The sequence below is a fragment of the Oncorhynchus kisutch genome, linkage group LG3 (genome assembly GCF_002021735.2).
Source record: "Oncorhynchus kisutch isolate 150728-3 linkage group LG3, Okis_V2, whole genome shotgun sequence".
Lineage (NCBI taxonomy): Eukaryota > Metazoa > Chordata > Actinopteri > Salmoniformes > Salmonidae > Oncorhynchus > Oncorhynchus kisutch.
Window position 1 is genome coordinate 68,411,065 of NC_034176.2, and position 20,956 is coordinate 68,432,020.

Here is a 20,956-nt window from a genome sequence, read left to right on the forward strand (position 1 = left end):
CTGTTTATGCTGTGTACTAGTAAACCCTACATATTATTGACATGTAGGGCCTACTCCTCCAGTGGCATTTAACCCTCCACAATATGGTAGATATAACAGCAAAGGGGAGACGTACTATTGGGTAAACACAGGAACTTTTATTTTGCTCTATAATACATGATGACCTTAAGAGGAAGAGACCTTCCAAAACGTATTGACTGAGGTAATGTGGACAATAGATAAATACAGACAAGTAATTGGTATGTTTGTTGGTGTCATGGTATGTAATGTGGTCCTCTGGATGGTTGGTTTACTTCTTCCATTCCTTGTTCTCATAGTCCCATTTGGCTGAGAAGCCCTCCACCGGGTTGATCCTCATGTCCAGCATCCTCTGCACCTCCTTCTCTTTCCATTCTGATTCAAAGGTGGGGGGGACAGGTCCATACACTGCAGCGAGACAGACAGCTTGTTAGGCTCTGCCTCAAAGTTCACCCATGAACATATATTCTTTAATAGTCTGTATTGAACATTTATCTACCAAGGTAATCATTATTGAGAACATTGTTTCACAAAAGCAACCTGGTTGCTTGTCTGTTATAACAATTATGGTTGAGGCAATACAATGGGAGAGAAGACACGTAACCTATTTATTTGAAGGGGCACTGATGGCCAAATACAATATTTGAATTATGTCATAAATAACATCTTGTATATCTATCTCATTGAGAAAGAATGCTGACTTATGGCTTTTAACAGGTGGGTGGAAAAACCATGAACATCAATGTACACCAAACAAAAATATAAACACAGCATGTAAAAAGTTTGGTTCCATGTTTCATGAGCTGAAATAAAATATCCCAGAAATGTTGTACAAAAATATTTTTTGCTCAAATCTTGTGCATAAATTTGTTAACAGCCCTATTAGTGAGTATTTCTCATTTGCCAAGATCATCCCTCCACCTGACAGGTGTGGCATATCAAGAAGCTGATCAAAGAGCATGATCATTAAACAGGTGCACTAAAATGTGCAGTTGTGTCACAACATAATGCCACAGATGTCTCAAGTTGAGGGAGCCTGCATTTGGCATGCTGACTGCAGGAAGGTCCACCAGAGCTGTTGCTAGAGAATGGAATGTTAATTTCTCCACCATAAGCTGCCTCCAACGTTGTTTTTGAGAATTTGTCAGTATGTCCAACCGGCCTCACAACCACAGACAATGTGTTACCACGCCAGCCCAGGACCTTCACATGCGGCTTCTTCACCTGCAGGATCGTCTGAGGGTGGGTGGGGGATGCTGAGGAGTAACTCTGTCTGGAATAAAGCTCTTTTCTGGGGAAAAACTCATTCTGATTGGCTGGGCCTGGGTCCCCAGTGAGTGGGCCTGGGTCCCCAGTGAGTGGGCCTATGCCCTCCAAGGCCCACCCATGGCTGCACCCCTACCCAGTCATTGCGAAATCCATAGATTAGGCCCTAAGTTATTTATTTCAATTGACTAATTTCCTGAACTGTAACTGAACTGTAACTGAACTGTAACTCAGTAAAATCTTTGAAATTGTTGCATTGATATTTTTTCAGGATATTACAACTGAATGATCAGACTCCCTCCACAATAAATGTTCCCATTCCTTTTCTTATTCGAAGACATACCAAACTTCCTCTGCCATAGGACAACCAGTCCTGTCATGCCAATAAAGAAGAACATTCCTGCGATAACCGATTTCCACTCCTTTGTGCCCTCGTTCATCTCTGCGAAGCTCTGCTTGAAGCTAATACGGTACACTGTTGGTAAAGAGAAAATGCAAGACCTTGGTTAAATAACAATTTAACACAGCCTAACGGGTAGGGATGTGCATATCTCCTTACAAGCGCGATTCAATATGCATCTAGATACATAGGCTCCGATACAGGAATGATATTTTTAGTTTGAAACAATTTGACGCGATTCAATTTAATTAGTGGAATGAATCAATGTGATTAACAATTGATGGCATGAACACATTCATTTTCCATTCTAAATTAATATCTGATAGTGATGGAGCTCAGGAGCTGAGTTGGATCTGTCTGAGCTGACTTCTCTGAGCTGAGTGAATGAACCATGGCTTGTCGTTGCTGTATGATAGAAAAGTATTTCTGCCGTGTGTGTGTGTGTGTGTGTGTGTAATGTAATGTGTGAGTTGATCCATAGGGCAGACTGAGCATCTACCACTAGCAGATTAGGGGGCGCAATTTATGTTTTGTCCCCACACTGCTATAACTTGTCATATACATTGAGCTAGTAAAATGTATATATTTGTCTTAAGAAATGAGCTTTGACATACATAGCCAATTAATATAAACACAGCTTTGGATTTCACCTGCCTCAAAAGTGAATGGTTTTGACCATTTGGAACCAGAGGTGATCTATTCTCCGGTTCTGACCAGCACGGCTGGAGAAAATGATTCCTTGTTATGAGTCCTTGTTATGAAATTACACCTTTACCCTGTTCATGTAAAAATGACCAAATCCAAACAGAACTAACAAAAATATTTGTACGGTGAACCTGGCAATCGAAAAAACCCAAATCAGCAGTTAGATGTGCAATCAGCAAGATGTGAGTTATGTCCACTCCGGTAGCCCACAGAGCTCCACCAGTAAAATTATTTCATACAGCGCATTTGGTAACACAAATCAGGTTTCCATCCAACCTTTTAATGCAAGTAAAGTACCTGTTGGAACCCCAAAAAAATTATGCCATTCCTGATGGAAAATTTGTCGGTAAACTTTCCAAATGTCAACAAAACACGCTAGACAAGGTGGGATGCTTTAGTGTCTGTAAACTAATTATGCTTGAAATGTCGGTGGAAACGCTTTAATGAGCAAATATTGATATAATAACCATCATATCGAAGTAAACTTGGAGTCACGCGATGACGTGTGATCCTCCCACATTAGAAAAACCAGCAGTTTATTAGGATACAGATGAAATAAGTTCTGATGAACTTCACAGGGTGGGGAAAGTGCAGGTGATGAGCGTGATGCTCTTTTCCAATAAATAAAGGGTCTTATTCTGGTGACATGATCGTTGACACTTGACTGCCGTACCAAGAATAATCTCTCTTTTGTCCATAATAATCTAATGTAGGCTATACCCACACTGTGTCTGTAACCTGATGGCTACAGCGCACGTGCCAATTCCAGAGTGGGCACACTATATAACGCAACATTTTTTGTGAGAAAACCATCAGTAGAGATGCAGTGGAAACCCACTTAACTTGTATTTTCTATTCAGTACATGGGAATTGAACCGCCTTTAATCCTCAACAAGTCAATTTAATGTAAAGATTTAAGAAAATGTGCATATTGTTTTTATGCAGATTTGAGAATATTCGCATGAAAATCTCTCACCAATTGGACGGAAGCCTAGCTAAATGACATCGGTTGTCCCTCAATAAAACCTATTCAATATTGCGAAATCCAGTTTAAAAACATCTTAATGCTGAAGGTGCTGTGCAGATGTTGCCTACAAATATTAAAACAGGGATATGGTAGCCCTAGCTCTCGTTGGCGCGAGCAACTGCATCTCCTGCACTGCAGTTATCTGACTTGTAGATCAATATCACATGCAGATACATGAAAATAAGTTTGATAAGCTGAAGGAGAGGACGCATCAATTCAAACAGATGAGGTATTCTCAGAATAAGGCAACAAAAAAAAATAGCATAATAAACATTAGTGAACCTGCGATTTGTAACATTTTCATTGGTTCTTACCGATGCATGCTACATATGGATTGGTTTGGGCTCCCACGGACAGATGCACTCACATCTTAAACATTTGAATCGGGGACTGACGCGTATCGGTGAATCGTGTAACTCTGTGTTGTTGTCTGTGTCACACTGCTTTGCTTTATCTTGGCCAGGTCGCAGTTGCAAATGAGAACTTGTTCTCAACTAGCCTACCTGGTTAAATAAAGGTAAAAAAATATATATCCCTACTAACAGAACAGATAGGCAAACAATACTTCTGTCTTGTTTTGAGTAAGAAACAAAACGGACAAATGTCAGGTATTCAACAACAAAGGTAAAAAACACTTACATGCAATCTTCTCCTCATTGGAGAGTGTGGCCCAGGAGCCCTTCTCCTTCTCCTTTAAGGACTTCTGCACTGCACTCAGCTCTGTCACAAACTGGACGTCTGGGAGGGGGTTCTCACGCCTGTCAAAGTAGGCTGGGAGAGCGTAGTCGTCTACCTTGGCAACACCTGCAGGAAACTCACCATGTTACTACATAGGACTGACACACACAACCAATACATGTATTCAAACCTGCATGGGACCTGCATAGCAAATATGTGCATACGCGAATACATACTGTGTGCCTTTGGGAGCCGCATAACTGCTTTTTCAGTTTACCCAAAAAACTGAAATATCTTATTCTACAATAAACTGGTATTGTATGATTACTGTACATCTCCAAACCATGCTGGTGGTGGTATATTTTATCCATTGTTTACATTTGTTTGTGTGCCAACTTTTTAGTGGTAGGTACAATTTACAGAGGATGGTTTTAAAAGGTCCATACCATGAAGGTCAAGTATGTGGTGTGTACTGCCAACATAGTCACTCACCATGTCCCCCACGTACACAGATTGATGTGGAAATGGCACGTTTGCCAACAAGGCTAAGGGCTCTGGTGGCCAGCATTCTGAAATAAAATAACATGTATGAGAAAACCCTTGATGAAAAATGAAAATAGCTAGTTACTACTGTAACAAAACATTACTGACCAACGAATCACAAAGAAGTTATTCTGATGACATGAAACTATAGCCTAAGGCTAGCCATTAGGTCTTTGTAAAATAGTGTGGTTAGTTCTCTTCTTAGTCAATTAAATTTATAGAAAAATAGCAACTGTTCAACAAGAATTTATGAAACTGCACGCATCCCTAATCTGACATTTAGCAACTAGTTATGGTCCCTGCTCAAGCACACGTAACTAGCAACCAGTTTTTGTAACAAATAAAATCTAGTTAACAGAACTGTCAAAAAAAGAGAAAACTAGCTCGCTACGTTAACCTAGATAAAGTTACCCAGCTAAAATGTCTATGCTAAAAAGTTGCCTAGCAAACTAAATATAGCTTGCCATCTTTCGATTTAGCCATCCATCTGCAAAGGACGTTTCAATGGTAACAAACAGGCTAATAGATAGCGTCTATGTTGAAAATATTGAGTTATATTCAAACTAGGCTAACGTAAACTGAACTAGTACCTGGGTTTGTGGAGGGGATGAATATGATGAGATTACCTCCGACACTCAGGATCCTTCAGTTCAAAGTCCCATTAGCCAGCTCTGCAAACTTGAATTATGTCAAAATGCGTTCTGGACTCATCAAAATATGTAGTTTCGCAGAACTACCATCGTTATTACTGATGTTATGCATGGCACGCACTTTCAAAAAAAGGACAACAAAAACAGTTATTTTACTTTGAACGTTTTTGGAAGTACAAACCATGCGTAATGACAGTAATGATGATAGTTGCTCTATGAAACTCCATATATTGTTGAGTACCGAACATTTTGACATAGCCAGTTCTGCAAATGTTAATGGGACTTTGTTAATGGGACTTTGAATTGAGGGATCTGATCATCTCCTCAAGCCCAGGTACTGGTTTAAACCAATGACGTATATAAACCCTGGATTGCTGATTCTATGGCTGCAGTCCAAACACTTCAAATCAAATGTATTTATAAAGCCCTTTTTACATCAACCGATGTCAAAGTGATATATAGAAACCAAGCTTAAAACCCCAAACAGCAAGCAACGCAGATGTAAAAGACACACGCTATCCCCTCAAATATTAAGTGGAGACGTATCATGATGTCCGACGAGTATACACTTGCAGGGCAAGGAATGATTTTTTAAATCGACCACCTTTGCCCGGATATCGTCACTCGTTCATCCTGCAATGATTGTGTTTTCAGCCACCGGTAGCTTTATATGCACTACAGTCAATTATGATTGCATGTCTACTTATATTAACTATATAATTACTCATATACGCCTACTGTATGATAGCTTGCAAATTAATTAGCTAACTAACGTTAGCCTGCCTAGCTGAAACTTCTGAAGGAAAATGTTTTATTTCTACAATTTCCAAAAGCTAACCAAACAAGAACATATGCACTTTTATGCGGTTAAATGCTCTACTCACAAAAAAGCTGTTAGAAGAATTGTAAGTACATGCATGTCCCTTTTTATTTTTACAATTTTAATTTCACCTTTATTTAACCAGGTAGGCTAGTTGAGAACAAGTTCTCATTTGCAACTGCGACCTGGCCAAGATAAAGCATAGCAGTGTGTAACGGCTTTCTTGTGGTGAAGGAGAGTCGGACCAAAATGCGGCGTGATGATGATTCATGCTATTTTAATGAAGGAAAAAAACTATACATGAAGAAACTACAAAATAATGAAACGTGAAAAACCGAAACAGTCCTACCTGGTGCAAACACAGAGACAGGAACAATCACCCACAAACACACAATGAAACACAGGCTACCTAAATATGGTTCCCAATCAGAGACAAATACTAACACCTGCCTCTGATTAAGAACCATATCAGGCCAGACATAGAAATAGACAAACTAGACATGTAACATAGAATGCCCACTCAGCTCACACCCTGACCAACCAAAACATAGAAACATAGAAACATACAAAGCAAACTATGGTCAGGGTGTGACAGTACCCCACCAAAGGTGCGGACTCCGGCCGCAAAACCTGAACCTATAGGGGAGGGTCTGGGTGGGCATCTGTCCGCGGTGGCGGCTCTGGTGCTGGACGTGGCCCCCACTTCACCGTAGTCTTAGTCCCCCACCTTTTCCGCTTCCGTGACCTCCTAGCCACGGCAACCCTACTTAATAACACGGGACAGAGGGGCAGCTCGGAACAGAGGGGCAGCTGGGGACAGAGGGGCAGCTCGGGACAGAGGGGCTCTTCAGACTCCGGCAGCACAGGAGAGGAGGAAGGCTCTGGCAGATCCTGGCTGACTGGCGGATCTGGAAGAGTCTGGCGGATCTGGAAGAGTCTGGCTGACTGGCGGATCTGGAAGAGTCTGGCTGACTGGCGGATCTGGAAGAGTCTGGCTGACTGGCGGATCTGGAAGAGTCTGGCAGACTGGCGGATCTGGAAGAGTCTGGCGGATCTGGAAGAGTCTGGCTGACTGGCGGATCTGGAAGAGTCTGGCTGACTGGTGGATCTGGAAGAGTCTGGCAGACTGGCGGATCTGGAAGAGTCTGGCGGATCTGGAAGAGTCTGGCTGACTGGCGGATCTGGAAGAGTCTGGCTGACTGGCGGATCTGGAAGAGTCTGGCTGACTGGCGGATCTGGAAGAGTCTGGCTGACTGGCGGATCTGGAAGAGTCTGGCTGACTGGCGGATCTGGAAGAGTCTGGCTGACTGGCGGATCTGGAAGAGTCTGGCGGATCTGGAAGAGTCTGGCTGACTGGCGGATCTGGAAGAGTCTGGCTGACTGGCGGATCTGGAAGAGTCTGGCTGACTGGCGGATCTGGAAGAGTCTGGCTGACTGGCGGATCTGGAAGAGTCTGGCTGACTGGCGGATCTGGAAGAGTCTGGCTGACTGGCGGATCTGGAAGAGTCTGGCTGACTGGCGGATCTGGAAGAGTCTGGCTGACTGGCGGATCTGGAAGAGTCTGGCTGACTGGCGGATCTGGAAGAGTCTGGCTGACTGGCGGATCTGGAAGAGTCTGGCTGACTGGCGGATCTGGAAGAGTCTGGCTGACTGGCGGATCTGGAAGAGTCTGGCGGATCTGGAAGAGTCTGGCTGACTGTCGGATCTGGAAGAGTCTGGCGGATCTGGAAGAGTCTGGCTGACTGGCGGATCTGGAAGAGTCTGGCAGATCTGGAAGAGTCTGGCAGACTGGCGGATCTGGAAGAGTCTGGCAGACTGGCGGATCTGGAAGAGTCTGGCAGACTGGCAGATCTGGAAGAGTCTGGCAGACTGGCAGATCTGGAAGAGTCTGGCAGACTGGCGGATCTGGAAGAGTCTGGCAGACTGGCGGATCTGGAAGAGTCTGGCAGACTGGCGGATCTGGAAGAGTCTGGCAGATCTGGAAGAGTCTGGCTGACTGGCGGATCCTGGCAGACTGACGGCTCTGGCTGCTCCATGCTGACTGGCGGCTCTGGCTGCTCCATGCTGACTGGCGGCTCTGGCTGCTCCATGCTGACTGGCGGCTCCATGCAGACTGGCAGCTCCTTGCAGACTGGCAGCTCCGGCTGCTCCTTGCAGACTGGCAGCTCCGGCTGCTCCATGCAGACTGGCAGCTCTGGCTGCTCCATGCAGACTGGCAGCTCTGGCTGCTCCATGCAGACTGGCTGCTCCATGCAGACTGGCAGCTCTGGCTGCTCCAAACAGGCAGGAGACTCCGGCAACGCTGTAGAGGCGGAAGGCTCTGGCAGCGCTAAACAGGCGGGAGACTCCAGCAGCGCAGGAGAGGAGGAAGGCTCTGGTAGCACTGAACAGGCGGGAGACTCCAGCAGCGCAGGAGAGAAGGAAGGCTCTGGCAGCGCTGAACAGGCGGGAGACTCCGGCAGCGCAGGAGAGGAGGAAGGCTCCGGCAGCGCTAGATAGGCGGGGCACACTGTAGGCCTGATGCGTGGTGCTGGCACTGGTGGTACTGGACCGAGAACACGCACAGGAAGCCTGGTGCGGGGAGCTGCTAGCGGAGGGCTGGGGTGTGGAGGTGGTATTGGATAGACCGGACCGTGCAGGCGCACTGGAGCTCTTGAGCACCGAGCCTGCCCAACCTTACCCGGTTGAATAGCCCGCACTGGGCTATGCAGGCGAACCGGAGACACCGAGCGCAAGGCTGGTGCCATGTAAGCCGGCCCAAGGAGACGCACTGGGGACCAGATGCGTAGAGCCGGCTTCATGGCATTTGGCTCGACGCTCAATCTAGCCCGGCCGATACACGGAGCTGGAATATACCGCACCGGGCTATGCACCCGCACTGGAGACACCGTGCGCACCACAGCATAACACGGTGCCTGCCCGGTCTCTCTAGCCCCCCGGTAAGCACAGGGAGTTTGCGCAGGTCTCCTACCTGGCATAGCCATACTCTACTCCTGGGTGGGGGACCCAATACATTTTTGGGGCTGACTCTCAGGCTTCCATCCGCGTCACCGTGCTGCCTCCTCATACCAGCGCCTCTCCGCTTCCCCGCCTCCAGTTCTTCCTTGGGGTGGCGATATTCTCCAGGCTGAGCCCAGGGTCCTTCACCGTCCAGTTCGTCCTCCCATGTCCATAAATCCTTATGTTTCTCCTGCTACACCTTGGGGTGGCTACACTCCCCTGGTTTAGCCCAGGGTCCTCTCCCATCGAGGATTTCCTCCCAAGTCCAGAAATTCTTGTCGCGCTGCTCCTGCTGCTGCTGTTGCCTGTTACCACGCCACTTGGTCCTGTTGTGGTGGGTGATTCTGTAACGGCTTTCTTGTGGTGAAGGAGAGTCGGACCAAAATACGGCATGATGATGATTCATGTTATTTTAATGAAAGAAAAAAACGATACATGAAATAAACGACAAAATAATTAAATGTGAAAAACCGAAACAGTTCTATCTGGTGCAAACACAGAGACAGGAACAATCACCCACAAACACACAGTGAAACCCAGGCTACATAAATATGGTTCCCAATCAAAGACAATGACTAACACCTGCCTCTGATTGAGAACCATATCAGGCCAGACATAGAAATAGACAAACTAGACATGTAACATAGAATGCTCACACCCTGACCAACCAAAACATAGAAACATACAAAGCAAACTATGGTCAGGGTGTGACAGTGTGAACAGACAACACAGAGTTACACATGGAGTAAACAATTAACAAGTCAATAACACAGTAGAAAAAAAAGAGAAAATAAGGGGAGTCTATATACATTGTGTGCAAAAGGCATGAGGAGGTAGGCGAATAATTACAATTTTGCAGATTAACACTGGAGTGATAAATTATCAGATGGTCATGTACAGGTAGAGATATTGGTGTGCAAAAGAGCAGAAAAGTAAATAAATAAAAACAGTATGGGGATGAGGTAGGTAAAAATGGGTGGGCTATTTACCGATAGACTATGTACAGCTGCAGCGATCGGTTAGCTGCTCAGATAGCAGATGTTTGAAGTTGGTGAGGGAGATAAGTCTCCAACTTCAGCGATTTTTGCAATTCGTTCCAGTCAGTCTGGTCCTTGTGTAATTGTAATGTGATATTGTACCCCCTAGCTCGATTGTCCATTGTTTGTAATCGATGTATGCTTGTGTTCCCTCATGTGCTTTATGTATTGATTTGTTGTTAATAATAAATAAAATAATAAATTTTAAAAATATGTTTATTTTTTATGAACAACAAATCAATACAGGAAGTACATGTGGGAAGAAAAGTATATATCAATAATATACAAAGGACAATTGGGCTAGGGGGTACAATATCACATGGACCTTAAGACTATTCTAACAGCTTTTTTGTTAGAGTATTTAATTGTCTTAAAATACCGTTCAATTTATTTTTGTAAGGTAATAGAATGTGGTGTTTGTAAATTTCCATTTGTGAATATGAAACTTGGCCCAAAAAATAATGAAGTGAATAACATAAAAATGTTTCAGCTTATTTCTATCTTAGGTAAAGAATGCAAGCAGTACATCTCTCCACAATAGTGTAAGATCTTCATAAATGTGTCAATTATAAATCTACTTATGTCTTGCCACAGTTTTCTTACATGAATACATTGCCAAAAAAAGATGCAACACTGTTTCTGGGTGGTCATTACAAAAGGAACAATTTGAGTTGATGTTTTCCTTAAAGTTTCACTGGAACTTTGTCAATATTATAATTGCAAACCAACATGAAGTTAAGGCCACCAAAAGAAGAGAAGACATGATGAGGAATACAATTCCACATAGAACTTCTTAGGAATTGTTTTATCATCCAATTGATCTTGAAAGTATTATTTAAGGTAGTAAAGTCGAAAATTCAGCCCACCATTCTCATAAGTGTTCATTACAACAGTTTTCCTAATTTAATGGGTACGGTTTCTCCACAAAGTTGAAAAGCATCTGGTCTATCTCCTTGCTTATTTTACCATCAAGATAGAGCGTCATATGTTAGTCCAGAGATACCTTCAGCCTTGGTTATTAGGGCACTTCCTTTTAAAGATAAGTCCCTCTGTAGCCATTGATTTAGCTTCTTCTGTTTTCTTGTGGGGTTTTTTAAACAAGAGGGTTAAAATTTAGTAAGCCTCTAGACTTCTGATCCTTTGTAATGGTTATGCCTAAATATGTAAGTTCTTCTTTTACTGGAATACCATAATATGAAGGTGTCACACAATCTGACAGCCATGAGTTCACATTTCTTGTTACAATATAGACCAGAAGCTTTGGAAAAGGATTGTATCATATTGATCGATATGGGAATTTGTTTAGCATCTTTCAGAAAAAGTGTAGTATTGTCAGCCAGCTGGCTTATAATAATTTCTTTACCAGCTATTGAAATACCTTGTACAGGACTATTATTGAAATAATTTGTATGAAGTTGGGTGATTAATAAAAACAGGTACGGAAGATAAGACAACCTTTCCTAATTCCTCTCTAACTCAAATCTAGGTTAGGTGACATATTTCAATTTGATAGAGCTGTTACCATTTGTATAGTCTTAATAGCATTACAGAAAAAAAAATCAAATTTAAAAATCATTCCTTCCTCACCCTGCAAGTGTATACTCGTCAGACAGCATGATACGTCATCGAAAGTGTCCACTTAATATTTGAGGGCTGAGGGAATAGTGTGCCTTTTAAGTGTTTGGACTGCAACCTATGTATTGGTCATTGAGAGACAAGATGTTATGTATTTAAGTATATTTGTTGTTGGACAGTAACATTAGTACTAAACAAACATAATATTAGGAAATTGTTTGCTTCGCTCTCAATGTAAACGTATGCATGAAGGTGTCTAATAGAATTAACCTGTCAAAAACGAATGGCGAAATTAATAAATGCATTTCTATTGCATCCAAAAATCTGTTTTACAATTGAGGAGTACCAAGATGTGATCTCAATACAGTCAGGCATCCGGGGTTTATACACATCATTGGTTCAAACGTTAGTAGCAGGAAGGCTCACACGCAAGCTGACGATGCTAATCATCGCTAACTGGTACAAGGTCAAATACATAGCAGACACCCAACATGTTATTCCTTGTGTAATATTCCTGCTCCGGACTAACCTCCACGGTAACATTACAAATAACTACGAGGAGGAATACCCACAAAACATTACACTACATACAGGAAAAGGGCACCTTAACTAACCATAGCTAGGATGCTAGCCTAGCCAACCATTGCATATTTGCCCCTTGTCTTGTCTGCCTCTTTTCAATGTCAATGTCAATCTCTTCACTCGGCTCGTTCGGAAACATTGACCAATTCATTTCTGATAACACAGCAGACATGTAGCATGTTTGTCTTAATTAAAATATATATATAATATGTTCTACGATAGCTGAATATCAGACGTCTAATAATTTAGAAAATTCACCCGCCATCTCTTACTTTTTCTCCTTTCGCCGACGCTCCAAAAACCATAAAGGAAGTGTGATTAACCGGAAATACGTAGCTGGTGAGGGAAACTGTGGTCGGTGCAAATGTAGTCACACTATTATATACATATTAAAATATGTTTGTAAAATAATGTGAGTGGTGATTCATTTAGCTGTGCAATTGAATTCGAACTTTTACGACATTAATGTAGAAAACTAGTGTTCATTTGCTACCATGTTGCGCAGCATTGGCATTCTTCCTGTCACGCGGTGTGCCCTGAGATGAACCAAAATGGTGTTTGTGGCCTGCCATATGGTGTGGGATTCATCCCGGGTGTGTGTTACCTTCGTCCCGCCAGCAAGAATAAGCAAGACCTAGCAAGAACAAGGCCGTGACCTCGGTGATTTTACTTTAAAATAAAAGTTTCGCAATGACGATGGTGAAAAATTATACAAATGGTCGAAATTCGTAACATTTTATGAGGAAATGTTAGCAGACTTAGAATTTTGTGAAAAAGCAATACAGTTAATCGCCATTATAGCAGAAATAATATTATAGCATTGACATTATTGTTAACAGCATTCAAATGAATTATATTTCACCTTTATTTAACTAGGCAAGTCAGTTGAGAGCCAATTATCTACAATGACGGCCTACCAAAACACAAAAGGCCTCCTGCTGGTCACGGGTGCTGGGATTAAAAATAAATGTAATAAAAAAATATAGGACAAAACACACGTAACAAGAAGACAGACAACAAAACACTACATGAAGAGAGACCTAAAGACAACAACATAGCATGGTAGCAACACAACATGACGAAATCATGGCAGCAGCACAAAACAGGGTACAAACATTATTGGGCACAGACAACAGCACAAAGGGCAAGAAGGTAGAAACAACAATACATCACTTAAAGCAGCCACCACTGTCAGTAAGACTGTCCATGACTGAGTCTTTGAATTAAGAGATTGTGACAAAACTAGTGATGACTAAATAGTTATCATGGTAAGAACAGTAATAAATAACAAAACATGATTTATAATGCTACTATTAATACTAATAGTAATAACAATATTAATCATATTATAATAATCAACTTTCGAAAATACTTGTAAATACCATTCTTAATTAACCCATTCATATTGAACACTGTTCAGTACGTTTCTCTTTTTGCACAGTAGTACACAATCTATTCTACTTAGGAGCACTCAAAGTTTCCAAATCCATAGAGTTTACACCCAGAGGAGTGTCGCTGCTCATTTGGTTGGGCCTTATAGGGTGGCCCATCAACTTAAATAAAACAGATTTTTCATATTGGACATTGGATTTAAATTGATGGGCCACTCTTTAAAGTCCACCAAATCAGCAGTGATGCTCTGGGTGTAAACTCTGGATTTGGAAACTAGAAGTGCTCCTGAGTAGAGTGGAACCCCCTTTTACTGTGACACAATGTACAGATACTTTTATAATGTGCAATAAATGAGTACTCACACAAAAAATCATTGATGACCATTTGGGCTTTAAAAAATAAACATCAACAAATAAATGACATGTCTTATATAATTACTTTTAATTATTCTTTGTATGATAAGTAGTATACAATGTATCGATAATTGTGCACATTTTCCATCATTTTCGCCCTAGTTATTCATTCTACAGGGCTGGATTTTATTATGAATTATTCCAAAAATCCGTGACCCGGAAGTACTTAGTTATTTTTGCCTATTTCACAGCGGTGCGTGTGTGTGTAATATGGTGCCGGTACAAACCACCAGAGAGAAGCCAAGACGCGTTCATTTGTAGTAGGATATAACGTTACCGTCGTGACCAACATACAACATTAATGCACTGTAACATTCACGAAGAGTTGCCTTTATGTAGGTAGCTAGTTATAAGAGACTCGATTACCGTAGTCAACCTGGCAGAGCTGTCACAGTCTCTCTGTTGTATCGGGTATGATATCCGTTGGCTAGCTGTCAAGCTAGCAGTCTCCAGACCATCCTTGTACAATTAGCTAGTTTAGTGTTTATCTCGAAATGAGAATGAGTATTAAATTGACAACTCAGGCTTATTGCAAGATGCTTTTGCATGCTGCTAAATATCCCCATTGCGCCGTGAACGGATTACTGGTTGCTGAGAAACAGAAGGAGAAGAAAAAAGACAGTCACTCCACTCCAATCCTCTGTGTGGATTGTATACCACTATTCCACGGCACACTTGCATTGGCACCTATGCTGGAAGTGGCACTTACATTGGTGAGTGAATTGATCGTCTTTATCTTCTATTCACATGTCATGTTTCAAAAATGTTCATGTTACGCCACTGCATGTTCACCACTGCATGTTCACCACTGCATGTTCACCACTGCATGTTCACCACTGCAAGTTACTGGGCCTGTTGAAGTGGAAGTGCATTAACAGCTGTCAGTCCTGCTGACTTGTCAAGCTAAACTCAACATCATGGTGAAAGAAGTTTCTGATGTTTCAACTTGTACATTGGTGGAGTTTAGCTACGTATCAGAAACGTCCTTCACAATGGTGTTGAGTTTAGTCAGCTAGTCAAACAAGCAAATATATTTTTTCTTTCCCCACATCCAGATTGACACGTGGTGTAAAGAGAACAAATATGTCATAGCTGGGTATTACCAAGCCAACGAGCGCACAAAGGACTTCAGGTAACAAGATTTTGATACAGGATCCCTTTCAAGCTCTGTGGAGAGTTGTGTTGATATGATACACAATGTACTCTGTCTTCTTTTGACTCCCACAGACCTAACCAGGTTGCTGAAAAAGTTGGGGCCAGGATTGCAGAGAACTTCAGCGAAGCAGCAATGATTATGGTAATCCTCTATTAGCTGTCCAGTATCAGAACTGCCACATTACTGAATTCACACATAAGATCTACACTGACCACTGTATCTCTAATAATGTTCCTCAGGTGGACAGCACCAGATTCACCATGGGCTGCTATGAGCCCATATTAGCCATCTATGACCACCATGAAAACAAGTGGAAATGCAGGGACTGTAATGTGTAAGTGTTCCTGAGCTGACCAAATATGTCATGTGGGATAGATATATCACAGTTACTGAACAGCCATTTATCCAAAAAGATTTGGAACGACATGGTATACTATGCCAATATCTGTTAGTGAAATAGAACCCAGTGTGGTAGATATTTATTTTACTCTTATTATCTATCCTGATGCCTACTTACTTTACCCTGCCTTCATGTACATATCTACCTCAAATACCTCATACCCCTGCACATTGATCTGGTACTGGTACTCCCTGTATATAGCTCCATTCTTGTGTATTTTATTCCTCTTGTGTTACTATTTTATTTTTAAACTGAATTATTGGGAAGGGTTCGTAAGCAAGCATTTCAAGGTGAAGTTTACACCAGTTATATTCGGTGCATGTAACAAATACGATTTGATTTGTGATTCCCGAATGTGGCGCTGAGGTTCTGGAGTGTTGGTTTGTGTGTGTTGCAGGGACAGCTTTGAGGACTGGTGTGAGGCTCAGAAGATCACGTCGGCTCTGCTGGAGGGCAGGTCCTACGAGAGCCTGATCGACTTCGACAATCACCTAGACGACCTCAGGAATGACTGGACCAACCCTGAGATCAACAAGTCTGTCCTGCACCTGTGCTAAGCCTCCCAGCTGAGAGACTGCACTGCACCAGACAGACATTGCGGCCAAAACGGCGTTGGACGTGCTAATACTACGGTAGCATTCAGCATTCCTGCGCTAAGGCTTTGTTCCCAGTGAATTGCTCTCACAGGGAAGAGGGCTTTCAGAGCACTGGTCAGTCTATTTTCGTGGGCAAGCAGGACACAGGTACCATTGGGATCTTTGTTCCCGTAGTAGGGAGGATCAAGGTGATCAAGACCTAGGTGTCATTCAATACAACATGTTAATTTTCTTTCTCATTTTTGGAGTAGGGTTTTTGTATGCTAATAGTTAATGAAGATGTATGCGAAATTCTGAATGGTAGGGAAACATGAATATAATTTATTTAGACTTATATTGAATACTTTAGGTTCTTCAAATAGTAGTGTTTCAGAGATGATAGATATTATAAATTATTGTTCTGAGATTTGACTTATTGAAATATTACAGAATTGTAATCAACGAGCTGTTATGTTTTTTATTTCACTACCTTAATGTTTATATTCTCAGAGAACTGTTTCACTCCTGTTTTCTTATAAGAGATAGCTTAGTATTTATTTGTTAAAGGATGATCTGATTATTCTTTACTTTATTTGTTGAAATAAATCTTGTTATTGCATAAGTAATAAACTGTAAGTCACTTGGGATTAAAGCATTTGCTAAATGTCCATATTATTATTGTTGATTCATGAATTATATATTTTGGGTTGGATTAAGATATAAAATAATTTGTGAGGTTTTGATATATTAAACCTTTTGTAAAAAAAAAATCGACTGAATGTACAAATAAAATGTAACTTTTCAGATGTGCATGTTTTTTTATGCCTTTCTCTAAAATCACTCCCTTACCCTAGCGCTGCCCTACTTACTTGACGAATCCATAGATCTGAATGAGTTGGGCGTTCAATTTACTTTGGGTTGAGACAGCATGCAGTGCATATTAATGGAAAATACTTTGCATTTTAATTTATTTTTTACCCCCTTTTTTTCAATCTTGTCTCAAACTGGGCTTCTTAACACCCGCCTGCTTAACCAATTTGTTGGAGAAAACACCATTCAACTGACGACCGTAGTCAGCCTGCAGGCGCCCGGCCCACCACAAGGAGTCGCTAGAGTGTAATAAACCAAGTAAAACCTCCCCGGCCAAACCCGGACAATTGTGCGCCACCTTATGGGACTCCCGGTCACAGCCAAACCATCTCTGGTAGAAGTAAGGGGCCATGACAAATGGTGTGGTAAAAAAATGATTCCTGAAAGAGTCCCTACCCCAAAGAACTTTCCATAACCTATCAGAGAAAATGATGGAACTACTATTCCGACAGGAAATGTACGCCTTTCTTACAAACACCTTTCCTAAGTACATCTCAGTAGTTAGTAGTCTAACTTAACCAGAGCTTGGATTGAAATAGGTGTCGGTACTCATTTTTGGTGCCATTACTATTTACATTTAGGTGCAGGAGCTCCACAATACTTTAGAGCTAATATTTTATAAGTGGAACAGGAGCTCTAGCAGGAGAACATTTGAGGTGGTTCGCTTGCATGAGCTGATTACATTGAATTCAACTTTGAAAACATTCTCACTTGCGGGCCAACAGAGTTTTCATTCAATAGGATTTATAGTACATTTATCTTAAGCCATCCCTTTAAAATATGGTGTGCCTTTAATTAGATTTTTGTAGACAGACTAGGAAACATAGCGAGACGGGGCTCAGAATATAGGATCAATGAAAGAAAGATATCTAAATATATGGATATTCATCTCTGTTTCAGCACCAACTGGTAGACTATAAAATGCACTGATATTTTAGATACATTGTAGGGTTAAGAAAGTATGTATGAGTCATTAAAAAAAACAGGTATGGAGAGCAGTTTGATTCATCCTGAAGGTTGTCAAATTCGAGTTCAAACCATTAAATATTGGAAGGTGGAAAAAAGGGGACAATAAGGGTCAACAGTTCTATTAATCTACCCTAATCCTCACCAATCATGGAACTGTATGACAATGTGTATGTGGGGTCTGAGTTCCATAATTATTCAAATAGGCTACATGTCCCACACTATTGCACAACATTACCCTTACATGATCCACTAATGCTAGCGACCCTCAGGAATAACTACACAGGTGTGACAGGAAAGACAGGTAAACGGAATGATGCAAAATGAAGAAAACGAACACTAACGTGACATTTATAAATGCATGTGGGTATTACTAATAGTGGGTCCTGATATTAGCCAATATTTAACATGGTATAAATTGTAAAATAAAATGGAGAAAAGCCCAGGTATATACACTACCGTTCAAAAGTTTGGGGTCACTTAGAAATGTCTTTGTTTTTGAAACAAAATCACTTTTTTTGTCCATTAAAATAGCATCAAACAATAAGAAATACAGTGTAGACATAAATTTTGTAAATGACTATTGTAGCTGGAAACGTAATATATTTTATGGAATATCTACGTACAGAGGCCCATTATCAGCAACCATCACTCCTGTGTTCCAATGGCACGTTGTGTTAGCTTATCCAAGTTTATCATTTTAAAAGGCTAATTGATCATTAGAAAACCCTTTTTCAATTATGTTAGCACAGCTGAAAACTGTTGTTCTGATTAAAGAAGCAATAAAACTGGCCTTTAGACTAGTTGAGTATCTTGAACATCAGCATTTGTGGGTTCGATTACAGGATCAAAATGGCCATAAACATATAACTTTCTTCTGAAACTCGTCAGTCTATTCTTGTTCTGAGAAATGAAGGTTATTCCCTGTGAGAAATTGCCAAGAAACTGAAGATCTCGTACAATGCTGTGTACAACTCCCTTCACAGAACAGCGTAAACTGTCTCTAACCAGAATAGAAAGAGGAGTGGGAGGCCCTGGTAAACAACTGAGCAAGAGGACACATACATTAGAGTGTCTAGTTTGAGAAACAGATGCCTCACAAGTCCTCATCTGGCAGCTTCACTAAATAGTACCCGCAAAACACCAGTCTCAACATCAACAGTGAAGAGGCGACAGAAGCCTATAGCTTGGGTCTCCAAATTTCATCCACTTAAATTGTGAAGGCACACAATTGCAATTCTGAATAACGGCACAGCTATTTGTAGCCTATTTAACTGTTAGTGTTTATATGATTTTCTGTTTGCTTCCACATGACCGGTTTCACATTAGTCTCCAGGGATCATAAGGGAAATCATATTTAAAAAAATGCTATGTCTACTTACCATCCCTTTCACCAAACGGATTACTCATTTACCTAGATCTTAACAATAGCTCTTATCAGTTGATGAATTACAGTGCATGGAGAATGCTGTAATTTCTACGGGGGAAAAATGAAGTAGATGCTTTTTCCACTAGGAAAGGGCAGGTTCACTTGACCTTATTCATGGTTTCCTAGGGTATAAAGGCTGTGGAATAATAATGGAATTATAGAGCATATACTGTATGTAGACAAAAATGGAATAAAGGTATTTGCCATTATAGCACAATTTTTTATTTTATTTATTTATTTGTATTTTATTTAACCTTTACTTAACTAGGCAAGTCAGTTAAGAACAAATTATTATTTACAGTGACGGCTTATCAAAAGGCAAAAGGCCTCCTGCGGGGATGGGGACTGGGATTACATTTAAAAATATATATATATGTATAAATATAGGACAAAACACACATCACGACAAGAGAGACAACACAACACTACATGAAGAGAGACCTAAGACAACACATAACATGGCGGCAACACATGACAACACAGCATGGTAGCAACACAACATGACAACAACATGATAGCAACACAACATGGTAGCATTAACGGACCTCTGAGACTATCACAGTGCAGGTGCATTTATACGGAGACTTGATTACACACAGGTGGATTGTATTTATCATCATTAGTCATTTAGGTCAACATTGGATCATTCAGAGATCCTCACTGAACTTCTGGAGAGAGTTTGCTGCACTGAAAGTAAAGGGGCTGAATAATTTTGCACGCCCAATTTTTCCGTTTTTGATTTGTTAAAAAAGTTTGAAATATCCAATAAATGTCGTTCGACTTCATGATTGTGTCCCACTTGTTGTTGATTCTTCACAAACAAATACAGTTTTATATCTTTATGTTTGAAGCCTGAAATGTGGCAAAAGGTCGCAAAGTTCAAGGGGGCCGAATACTTTCGCAAGGCACTGTACATAACAGTTTAACCGGCGTTATAACGGGTTCAGATTAAACACATGAATAAAGGAAAAAATACCTCATTGGCTGCTTATTACAGAAGGGAGGAAATCAAACTTCACACTTATTATTCCTGGCATGAATTCACACTTCATCCTAACATACACTCTTCAACCTTTATGAACTACACCCGATGACATGAAAACTTAGCTAACGCAGCGCAGGATTGCCTTCCCTCCAAAAGTGTGTTGCTGCAATAAGGATCCCCGTTACAACAGTATTAGCTACGTAGTTCTGCTTGTATTATAATTTCCCCCGCACAGCGGACACGTAAACAATTCAAACAAAAGACAACGACATAACCTGTAAGTCTAACTGTCAGTTACATTCCCACCAATCACCGGTGATTTCTGTGAAAGGGGTCTGCAGGTTTCTTGATCGGCTTCCAGGAGGGTGACTGTCTTATGGATGGGCCTCTCCAGATAGGTGGGTTTGGTGATGTGTTTACCTCTCTCATCTAGGGTTGAGTCGCTGATCAGTAACTTGAATCTTCTCAC

The 20,956-nt window shown here is 41.4% G+C and overlaps 2 protein-coding genes across 2 annotated transcripts; one reads left to right on the top strand and one right to left on the bottom strand.

Annotated features, from left to right (window-relative positions):
• Window positions 1-115: 115 nt before the first annotated feature.
• On the bottom strand, window positions 116-12,664 carry LOC109880923 (cytochrome c oxidase subunit 4 isoform 1, mitochondrial-like). The gene is made up of 5 exons (XM_020473102.2): window positions 12,574-12,664; window positions 4,587-4,663; window positions 4,056-4,220; window positions 1,628-1,759; window positions 116-426 (listed from the first exon to the last, which is right to left on the bottom strand). The coding sequence occupies exons 2-5, from the start codon at window positions 4,660-4,662 to the stop codon at window positions 290-292; spliced, it is 510 nt and encodes a 169-aa protein (XP_020328691.1). The 5' UTR covers window position 4,663; window positions 12,574-12,664; the 3' UTR covers window positions 116-289.
• A 1,605-nt stretch (window positions 12,665-14,269) lies between these two features.
• On the top strand, window positions 14,270-16,892 carry LOC109880930 (ER membrane protein complex subunit 8). Its single transcript, XM_020473109.2, has 5 exons — window positions 14,270-14,819; window positions 15,162-15,238; window positions 15,334-15,403; window positions 15,502-15,596; window positions 16,060-16,892. Exons 1-5 carry the CDS (start codon window positions 14,601-14,603, stop codon window positions 16,217-16,219), a joined length of 621 nt encoding a protein of 206 aa, XP_020328698.1. The 5' UTR covers window positions 14,270-14,600; the 3' UTR covers window positions 16,220-16,892.
• Window positions 16,893-20,956: the final 4,064 nt, after the last annotated feature.

Bases quoted from the DNA above. Each gene is read 5' to 3' on its own strand.
- LOC109880923 (XM_020473102.2), bottom strand. From the start codon at position 4,662: ATGCTGGCCACCAGAGCCCTTAGCCTTGTTGGCAAACGTGCCATTTCC. The intron at 4,221-4,586 runs GTGAGTGACTAT...AGTTTCCTGCAG, and splicing joins CTGTGTACGTGGGGGACATG to GTGTTGCCAAGGTAGACGAC. The intron at 1,760-4,055 runs GTAAGTGTTTTT...CTTTACCAACAG, and splicing joins CAATGAGGAGAAGATTGCAT to TGTACCGTATTAGCTTCAAG.
- LOC109880930 (XM_020473109.2), top strand. From the start codon at position 14,601: ATGAGAATGAGTATTAAATTGACAACTCAGGCTTATTGCAAGATGCTT. The intron at 14,820-15,161 runs GTGAGTGAATTG...CCCCACATCCAG, and splicing joins TGGAAGTGGCACTTACATTG to ATTGACACGTGGTGTAAAGA. The intron at 15,239-15,333 runs GTAACAAGATTT...TGACTCCCACAG, and splicing joins GAGCGCACAAAGGACTTCAG to ACCTAACCAGGTTGCTGAAA.